The sequence below is a fragment of the Diachasma alloeum genome, unplaced genomic scaffold (genome assembly GCF_001412515.2).
Source record: "Diachasma alloeum isolate Michigan unplaced genomic scaffold, Dall2.0 Dall_scaffold_00279, whole genome shotgun sequence".
NCBI classification, from domain to species: domain Eukaryota; kingdom Metazoa; phylum Arthropoda; class Insecta; order Hymenoptera; family Braconidae; genus Diachasma; species Diachasma alloeum.
Window position 1 is genome coordinate 1149982 of NW_021680418.1, and position 11009 is coordinate 1160990.

General features: G+C 39.2%; 1 protein-coding gene across 1 annotated transcript in view; it reads right to left on the reverse strand.

Moving 5' to 3' along the window:
* Positions 1–442: 442 nt before the first annotated feature.
* Positions 443–11009, reverse strand: part of LOC107038299 (MAM domain-containing glycosylphosphatidylinositol anchor protein 1) — a 94882-nt gene continuing 84315 nt past the window's right edge. Inside the window, exons 10-11 of the mRNA XM_015257326.2 lie at positions 4387–4565; positions 443–3445 (exon numbers count right to left, since the gene is read on the reverse strand). Of these exons, the coding sequence (XP_015112812.1) occupies positions 3212–3445; positions 4387–4565 (413 nt within the window). The 3' untranslated portion in view covers positions 443–3211. The remainder of the gene's footprint in view (positions 3446–4386; positions 4566–11009) is intronic.

Sequence of the window (11009 nt, forward strand, 5' to 3'; positions counted from 1 at the left end):
CTATTCAACTTTGTGAGACGTTAAAAGGCAAAGGGTAGTGACTTGCTCCCCATCTGAGAGAAAAAGAAATGAGCTCTCTCGCCTCTCGCCTCTCGCTAATTGCACTCGATTCAACTTGATTTGTATCGGGGGATTAAATAAACCCACTGAAAGTACATTTCTGTTATCCATTTTCCGGAATCACCGATGATGGGGGGGGGGGGGGGGGGGGAAGAGAGAGAGAGACTAAAAGTATATATCAAAAATACGTTAGTGGTTAAATGGAATTTATTCCCTCCCTAAAAGCAATGTACGTCAAATATAACGTGCGAGGAGGTTTTAACCCATCGAAATAACACACTTTATACACCGCGATAGAGAAACGGAAATAGTACGTGGGTAAGTAAGGATGATATGTTACATAGGAATGGGATAAAATAAATTGAAACCCCAGTGAAAATCATTTCACCTTTGGACGTATACAGTTTTACTTCAATAGCCTTTTAACACTATCAAGTGACATTTTTTTGTTTTTCGAGTATATAATACTAGCTCTTTTCATCATTTTTTCATACACCAATTTTTTTTATTCATTTATTTATACACACCAAGTCGGCAGTTCTCTGTTATTAACTAGTGAATTAGTACAGTCAATTAATGACTATTTTGTGCTCAATTTGACACATTTTCGTTATATCGCATTTTATTGTTTGTAGGTGAATCTTTTACTTTCGGTTGACTCTTCATAAATTTATAGGCGCTTTTTCTAGTGGTCTGTACACGTCTGATAAATTACTTATTTGAATTAATTTATTTACATATATTGTTAATGGGAGATCTTTATAGGTTTAGTTTTTTTCCTGCTCATTTCCGAGAATAGTGGAGCCGTGAAATTTGACGACATTTGAAATTTCAGTCACCACGAAGTTATCCTATAAAACACATTTTTGTGCCTAATATCTTAAATAAACTCGTTCTCACTAGTTTTCACAGTGTAAATGAATGATTAAAAAATGGAATTTTATTTCTTATGTTTCACCGCTTTATTTCAATAATAATGAATTTTTAAAATTGAATTTCTTGGTGGAGTACACAGCCGATAAAGTGTGTTCACCACTGCACAATCCCTGTAATCCCTCTCGTTTGAGTGTGTCACCTATTTTTCTGAGAAGTCTCTCAAGGAAATGAAAACCCCTTCCGTTTTCTGTATGGCGATACGTTTCATTACTGAAATTGACTCGCGTATCGAGCTTTTCAACTGGATTGAAAAAGTAAACTACCAGTGTTTGTGCGGCAATATCATCTCACTGGAATCTCGTTGCTCATGTTTTCATTTTTTTTTTCAGCACATGTATTTGACATTTGGTTAATTTTTTACCAACGTTTCTTTTTGTGCTTTTTCTGTTAGATTTTGCTTCTTAAATAGTCAACTCGATGGTCGGACTGCACTCACGCGTGAAAATATTTCCATCAACTTCTTGCTGCAATATCTTTTTTTTAATTTTTCGCCATTGTTATATATTTAAATAGGAAAATTGATCATTCCAAGGACAATCAAACTTTCATTTCAGGCCATTTCTCCTTCATCCCATAAAAATTGACATTCCACTCTATTTTCTATTCCCCACGAATCCATGCCTTTAATTTTTATACTGAATTTTCGGTTTCTTAAAGTACAATGAAAATGATATTATCTTACTCTCTGTTTATTGTTTATTCTTATTATCAACGAATTCTCGTAACAATTTACTGGGGATTTTATATAACTGTAGGGGAGCATATATTTTTTTTCATATTTTGTACATAAGGGTCGAGGAAATGAACTATAATAAAGAAATGATGAAGGTAAATGTACCGTTGAAAATTTTTCACTTGAATTTGGGATTAAAGTTGAAAATGATGATTTTCAGATTTTCGGGAGAAATTACGGAATATTCTGGAAGAAAACTTGACTTGTATTTTAGAACATCCGTTATGAAAATTGTCACCAAATTCCAGACATAAATTTCCAACAGCCTATATTATCACGTTTCAACAGTTTCTTGAAGAAATTTTTTTCAAGAGTAAAATCGCCCGAACAACAGATTCTGATAGAGGAAGCAGAAGTAAACTTATTGGCTAAATAAAAGTTTATAAAAATATATCAACAAATCATAAATATATCCCCTAATCATTTTCACCTCCAACTATCGATACAACATACGTTCATCTAAAACCCATATACATTCACTATATACACATTACAAATTTATTTGAACAAATGAATTTACAACGATTTATTGATTAAAGCTCGACAATGGAGCTATTCAATAATTGTCAGACCGATTATTTCATGCAGTCGAAACAATTATCGTCATTCGCAATAAAATTGTTTCAATAGTTATGAATTATTTTGTTACAAAAACATTTTATTCGCAGGAATAAACTCACCTGCATTTACAACACAGCAGTATAGTGGAATTATTATTCATTTATTTAACGAAATATTCAATTAATACGACCACTAATAATTCTTTCAGTATCATTTTCCAATTGAATTATTTGTTCAGCGATTAATTCAGTGGATAAAACAATTGGTCAATACCAGTTCGAAACCCTCAAATTCTACTTCCCTGTTATACCCATCATATTCATTATACAAACAGTCTCTCTCATTATTAATTATCACTTACAAATGATTCTCTATACAATTATTTACATTACTTGGGGGAGGGAGCGATTATAATATCGAATAATTGTTTTATAGTGTCTATGCCGCTTTGTTTACTAGGTAAGGCCGGTTACAATTGAGATTTTTTATTCCAAAAAATGGCAATGAATTTAATTGTTATTTCTGATTTACTGAGGGGAAAAATATGAAAAAAAAAATATATATCGGTGAATGAAATAAACTTTATTTTAATTTCATTGGCGTTTTTATTCATTCCAAATGAATAAATGAAAAGAAAGTGTTTGGAAACTCTTAAATGATTTCAATCTTGTCTCACAACACGGAAGTATTTTCCCTCCCCTCAGTAACCAAATATTATTTAAACACATGAAACATGAAATTGATTCCGTTGAACCTCGAATATTCCCCCGTTAACCGGATAATTTCGTGGATGAATCAGTGAAAACCGCCGCTGGGGGTTTGTACGTGGCAGCCACTGATGAATTATCGACAGTCGAATCGTCCGTAAACAACATTAGAACATACTGAAGTGTTTACCACCACAAAATGTTCCAAGGTAAATTAATTCGGTTGTAGTTGGAGGAAGAGAGTGAGACAGAAGAGAACAATTGGACTAGTGTGGACACGGCTGTGGCCATTGCTGAAGCTTGATGCTTGTGTCACGTTTACCGATATGGATGCATCTGCGGTACCGGAGGGTGATCGTACGATCATTAGCCACTCACCCGCGTGGGACAACTGGACGGCTTCGATCTGCAGGCTTGTCCTGAAGCATGAAGCTACAGTACCACCATGCTGAAAGCAATATGTATTATACTTTCATTAATTCTTCAAATTCACTCTCTTCCGTAACGCAATAAAAAATGCGGTATTGGGATTTAGTTTTTTCAGTAGTCTGTAAAAATCCCCATAAAACCTAAAAATCACCCCTGAATTTACCATAAATTTCTCCATCCCGCGCGTAGATCAATCGTTGAGATTGGAAAAAGGTTCCCCCTTCCCCCTTCCCGCTCCCCGGAAAATGTAGAAAGACGCGTCTGGAGGGATGAAAAATTGTCGGGGTCAATCCCGAGCACTTAGTCGCCAACAGGCACGTCTCTTCCACTGTTCAGTACCCTCGCCTGCCCTCGCCCTTCCTCGGTATCTACCCCACATTCATCTATACGTGAATACATGCAACACGCAATGCCCAACACGCCACAGCGATAAATACCATCGGACAGTCAAACGCTTCAAGTCGTCGTAATATCCAAACGAGATTTTCGTTTCGTCACGTACGGGAATTTCACAAACAGCCCTGGAATCTCAGCATTCGGTATCATATCCGTATATATTTATTATTCGATGCCATTTCCACTGACGGAAATTTCATAGGAATAAAGAGGAACGAGAGAAAAAAACTCGTCAAAGCAATCGCCAAATGCCGGAGGCCACGGACACAAGTAGCGGAGGGAGGGGAATGCTTTCAAAGATTTTACTTTTGTGAGGGAATTGCGACGAATAATTTCGTGCAGAAGCTCTCAAAGGAGAACTCGTTGTAAATTAATTGCGGACTGACGGCAAAAGCCTCGTATTACACTGGGGAAAAAATTCGAGGAATTAATGGTCGTAAAGCGTCGATTGAAGACGAAATCTACTCAAGTGATTTCAATTCTTTAAAATTATTTTTACACATCATTTAAAAATGAGTAGTCCCTGGATTTCTAATCATTTCAGTGGAGGGATTTTCACTTTACCTCGACTTCTAAGACACGAACACCTTTTCGTATATGGCCTCCAGGTGTGTAGACACTCTCGGAAGACAGCCAGAGAAGTTTGGTGTAGGAGGACTCTACGCAAAACTCAACGGCAAGTTTCAAGGTCTCACCCTCAGCAACTGTTACGGTTTGGGACTCTGGATGAACCATCGGTCTTCCTGCAATTTGAATAATAGATTTTGTTGATTAGTGTTGATGACTTTTCATTAATCATTCGAATGGATGACTTGAAATCATTGCAGAGTCAAACTTTCCTATAAATCCAAAATCCCCAATTTGTATCAAAAGGAATTTCCATTCCATTGAACAGGATTCATTATAGACTAGTCAAAAGGGGATAATTGGTGGTGATGAACGAGAGCATTCAAAGGGCCACGCACTCCCATTAAAGTGATTATCCCAATTACCATCGCTCTCTCTCCCTCTGTCTCGTGGTCTGCAGAAATACGTGCAAATGATTTCCCCCGAAAGCTACAAAAACTAATTTAAAAATGATAATCTCTAGCAGTTTTCAAATCTCCTCCATCTCTGTCACGTCAATCTCATAATAACAAAAAACACGAAAATCCTCAATTGTTGATATTTATTTGCGTTTTTATTAGGCATCAAAATAAATATTACTTGGGGATGGGAATGGGAATGAAAACCCACCTGAGTGCATTCATAATGCCTCAACATCGTGATTTTTCATTTGATATTACCTACGTAGCCTTCCCTTTAGCTCCGCCCTAAGCTTTTACGCACGAAAATTTGGCTCCGACTCGCAAAAGCATAAAAACATGTTGCAATATCGAGACAGGAATGAAGTTATGACATCATCGAGGAATGAACGACGTGCACTTTGACTAATTGAAGCATGGAATACTGGCGTTTGCATTACGTCTACCTTCTCGCTGAATCCCATCCACCACCACTGGGGGAAAATTCTCGTGCTCCCCCTGCAAATGGTACACTCTCATCTGCATGGATTTGCTGGTTCGTAAAGCTAAGCTTTCTGACCTCGGTAACTGCCCCTCCCCTCTCCGCCTCTCTCCTCCCCGTCTACCGTCTGGTAGGACGTGTTCACTAAGAATAGAAGCTTGAACAGTGAATCTCGCCGAAGGGTGAGAGTTACTTCATGAATATTCGTTGTTCGAAATTACTTGAATATCTTGAATACGTTTCTGTGGGTTGATTATATGGTAAAATAGCGTCGGTAGGAGGGACGCTATGTGTAAGGATATTTCGTGACGTTGATGGTTTCATCAGTGAGCGGTATACACTGGGTCCTTGTGTCTATGACGATATATCAACGGGTTTGTGCTCGAATAATAGTATACGAGCGGGCCTGATGGCTGCGTGCGAGGGCTTAGTGTGAATGGTTGAAATTTTAAATGTATATTGAATCTCATATACTCATGTAGCAATGAGAGTGCTCAATTTTCCTCCTTAATCACAAATTTGGCATTACAGAAATGCACCTGTTTCCAGGTACTTAGTTGGCTTATGAAGCGGGAGAAAATTCAACGGTGAAAGCCGTTCGGCAAAAGGTTAAATCCGAGGGTGAGACCTCTCCGTGAATTATAGGTTTCAAGTAGACTGTCGTATTCATCCATTTAACTTCCTCGGACTTGCAACTTTCGAATGAGCATGGCCTTCGAAAGGAGCCTCTTAGCAAGTTAAATGAACTGTGTGAGAGAGGCGCGCGCGGGTGACTCAACTTGGAGTCATTTATTTCGTGGCTACAGAGGGGTAAAGAAAAGTTTCAGAGGATAGATTTCACTCTTCACTGATTTTTCATTTTGTTTTCAACGTTTTATCTCCGGCTCTTGTTTTCCCTTCTTTTTTTTTCTTTTTTTTTTTTTCAATGCTACATGTTGTTTTTTACGCATTGAGAGGGAATTAGCCGTGTTGATTTTAACGGTGTCACAGGCGTATTGACATGTACTCGATACATTGGATTTTCGTGCGGGTCGGATTTCCCTCCATTAACCGAAGATATAGAGATTTTTTTTGTTTCATTTCTCTCTTTCTCTCGTTCCTGCAGGCCGGGGTAATCAGTGTGTGAAATTTGTCAAAGCGCTGGCTTTCATTAAAATAATATTATTTTTCCGTTTAACGGATTTCGTCGGTATAATGAGACGATTTATGATCAACTTTAACCATTGAGGGGCTTATGAAAAATGGGAAAAAGTTTGGTGCACTCGATGGAATATTAAAAGATTAATTATTTTTTAAATGATCGCATTTTGCGGGGCAATTTGGTAGAAAAGAATTTTGTAACTTTCATTAAAGCGTCAATCACTTTTATTTATTTGAGGCCATGCTGGGAGTGAACAGTGGGAGTATTGGCTTTTACATGAAAAAACGAGAAATACCCGGGGAGGAGGTGCAGGAAAAAAAGGTGAAAAAAATACAAGAGAGTGAGACTAAATGCGATTTAAGAAGGAAAGAATTATTAAATTCCTTGCAATCAGTTCAGTGGAGCTAAATATGAAAAAATGCATTCTAAAAAGAATACGGGAAATTTTGGACAACAATTTTTAACAGCGTGTCGATGAAATTTCAATTTTTTTTCCAACAGTGCCTTCTTCACTAATTTTTCCTCGTCAAACTTCTGAAAAAATGGAAATTCCCCGTAAATTCCAAAACTTGACGATGGTCGAGTAAATGTAGAAACAAAATAGCCGATAAAATGACGCCCTGTGTCGCTCGTAAAGGAGTACGTGTGTCCCATAACTGGAAACCGCTACAAACTTCACCGGTTTGAGGGAAAATGTTGCAAAGTTTACTGCATTTCCGTCGCAACCCTACACCAGTACCGAGGGTAATCGTTTGTCCCTGGAAATAAGTAGAAAAGGACCATCGACCGACACAAGCCCAGAACTTGTAAAGTCCATTCTCCCCAATGACTTTACTTTCTCCTCGAAAAAACCCCTTGATTCCAGGAATGAAGAGATCAAACGGATCGGAAAAACAGTGCAATGGGGGAGACAAAAAAAAAACCAAACGCAAACTGCATTTGTTGGGTGTTCTAAATTTCCCGTGCGAGTGCTTGGACCATGATAACATCGAAATTGCTCATCGGAAACTGGAGATAATGCATTTCCATTGTTTCCAGGGTACGGTGTACACAAAATGCCGGAGAATGCTAGACCAGTGTGTTACCCAGGTGCTTATCGTTTCCTCATTGTTTTCAGTTTGTTCATTAAAACGTTCTAAGCATCTTTGCTTTAGATTTGCGGATAGAATGCCAGTGGGAATAAACAGACTGTGACGGGAAGAGAAGAAGGAAAAAATGTGGATTATCAAGGGAGGAAAAAAAACATTCTGTGTATTGCGAGGATAAATTATGAAATTGCAGCTTAACAGAAATAAATGGAATAATTATCTAGCAGGCGAAGAAAACGAATTGATTAACATGTAATAATCTTCCATTTGGGTCAAATAAATCTTGGAGCACACGACAAACCCCTCATGTCCTCATTGAGAAATTTTTCCCCAGACGATTGTCCTCAGGAGTTGTTTCCTCCATTTCACTTTGTGAATTTTCTCCGTTTGATGCCTGAATTCGATTTTTGTTCGGGGCCGAGGGTACCCCAGCCCCTTCTTTGATCTCTGAAGATGGTAAAAATATTCCCCCGGAATACTGCACGCAATGAAATTCCGTGAGACAAAGTGAGAGAGGGTTATTCTTCTTTTTGTGACATAACAGAAAAATTGCTATGGCAAATAACCCAGTTTGTTGAGTGGCATACGTACAATGTATTATCTCGTCGGATCGCGGAACTTTACCGGAAGATACAGGAAGAACTGGTGCATCGTGATGACTTGAGTTCCGATGCGAGGTTGGTTATGTATTCGTAGGCTGCGGAGAATGAGCTTACAACATCTGCCTACAATGTACCCTTTGACTCCAAGTTTGCGTTTGAATGCCACTTGTGAAAGTGGAACACACGTGATGGCCTCCATCCACTCAAAAACAGTGCACAGTGTACAGTGTACAGTGTATGCAGGGTCTGTGATTTTATGGTCAATGAGAAAATTCAATTACGCATACACTGTTCTAAGAAAAATTGAGCCCCAAAAATGTGCAAAGCTCAAAGGTCAAATCTTGATGAATGAAGTACCGGAAATTGTTGGAAATACAGTGTTCACCGTGACAAATAGTGCGCTGCTCCCTGGTTTAAAGGACCCAGCTCAGATGGCGTGCTTTCAATTTGTCACGGGTTAACAGGAGAGGGCGGCGGTTACGTAGAGAGGGGGTGGTTATTTCAGCGGGTGAATTTTCAACATCCGATCTTCAGTAGGTCTTCCTCGCCTCTCCACTCCACTCGGCACCCACACCTTTGTTCCCCGGGCGTACGTGTCTAGTGAAAATACGTCACAAGGCGGAGAGGGAGGAATGAGGGCCAAGGCGGTAGATTTTGGAATAAAGGGAGCCAAAGAGGATACATCGGGTGAGCAAAAGGGGTCGGTACGGGGTTATCTCTGTAATTGTGCCAGAAACCCCGAGATGACTCCCCCCTCCAAACTCGGCTTTTCTACTCTCAAACCAACTGGAATATATATTTCGTTTATTCACCCTCTCACTCTCTCCTTCTGTCCACGATCCAACGGAGAAACCCGGGACCAGTTACCCCACTCGGTATTTTCATCCCGAAAAGCCCACCATTCGGTGTGTGTGTGTGTGTATATATCGCCAGTTGAGCAGACCGATAAGGATAATAGCTGCCAAGTGGTGGCTTTCTCTACATCTATATAATTTCAACTCGGCTTTCTCAACGCTGATATTGTGATGCATATGGGATACTTGGGTTTATTAAAACGATTCAATTGATTTGAAATTATTGAATGAAAAATTGAGAAATTTCTCGTTTTGTGACCTTGAATTAATTGCAATTTTAATAATTAATTTGAAATATTCGAAAAATGATTCATCATACCTGAAGCCATAAGAAGCAGAAAAAGCCAGTTAAAAAGCCACTTAAAAAGCCAAGGCATCGATGTTCATTCCTCGGAAAAATCCCCAGTGACAAAATAAACTGTCCTCTCAACCTCCACCGAGAGGTCACTGTAGCACAGGGATTGTTTGTTGCCGGGAAAACAAATGGCTGACACGATTCACCACGATTGGGTGTGCGTAGTGAGGATATACGACACACCTGGGGGTAGTTTTCATTTCCAACCACCCCCCGAAACTCATAATACAAAAGACGTAGAAACCCGGCAAAGGTTTGATGCATCAGCTACGAGTAGCTAATGAGGAGTGATACGAGGGAATTGAGGTGTAGATGGCGTCAAGTTTCTTGAATATGCTATTCACCAGTGATGGTATCGATTCCCTGGTGGTGCGGGAAACGAATGGAAGAGTCACTAGTGTGACACCTCCAGGCGATTTCTCTATCCTTTAGAAGCCTCCCCCTGGTCCTTGTAATTGCAGTCACTGTGTGCAACCAAGGAGTTTCTCATCGTCTTGTCCCACGACGCCATCAAACTCGTCTTCTACTTGCCTCTGAGATACAAACCCGAGTATAATACCTCCAGCAATTAAGATCGCTTCGCTCAATTATTCATTGTACGTTCCACCTCTGGATAGGACTTTGTATTTACAGGATACTTACGATTATTTATAATTAACTTCTGAGCAGCGAATTCAATTCGTTAAGGAGCACTGTTAATGATTTTCAACTCTAACTTTCGATGCATCGTCCGTAAATTTTCACGTTTTTCATAAATTACAGAATTCAGTTTGTTAATTGGAAAGAAAATTCTCCTCCACGAAAAAATAGAATGTTTTTCTTCCAGCGTATATATTCGTTCAACCAACAAACATAAAAATAACAAAATGCTCCAGCATGCTTTCCATTATTAAATTAAAAATTCACGTCAATATTACCTTCACAATGACCCGAAACAAAAAACTTGTATTATAGCGGGCTGAAAATCCGAATTTCCCAAAAATTCGTAACACCGAGACATACATATATAGCCGGGATTTACCAGTAGGATTCTAGTTCCATTGAATCAAATGCAAATTATGCGCAACCGAGTTTGCCGGCGTTATTGTTCTCTCCCCGATCACACAGATCGATATATATTCCCCGTCTGGTCTGAGAGACGGCAGCGGGGATTTCATTCCTGCATTTTCTCACGGGGATTACGCTAATTCAGTTCAACGAACTGTATAGATTTAGCTTCATTTGGTTCTTTTTGTTCGATTCACTTTTTTTTAACCGAATGGACATTTATTCCTCGTGCCATCTTCCATTTCATCAATCCCCGGGGGTGTTTTATAACCCCCATAGGGTTCCTCTGTAGTTCCAGGATTGTTAAATCCGTCTGGACTATTGCACCCGCCGGTTACTTCAGTTCTCCCCCTCTCGTCAACGGCTCCCAGCGGGGAAAGTGTCATTCCGGGTCCCAGTGAAAGACGATTGAAAATTTTCACCGGACATTTGTGATATTTCGCATCCACCGAAAAAATGAAAAATGAAAAAACAATTTTTTTGGATTATTAATGGGTGATCACTTGAATTTAAGTCGCGACCTAAATTGTGTGAGAATTGTCACCGGACAATGGCGATATTTTGTCCTCCCCCCCCCCCAAACCCTAAAAAATC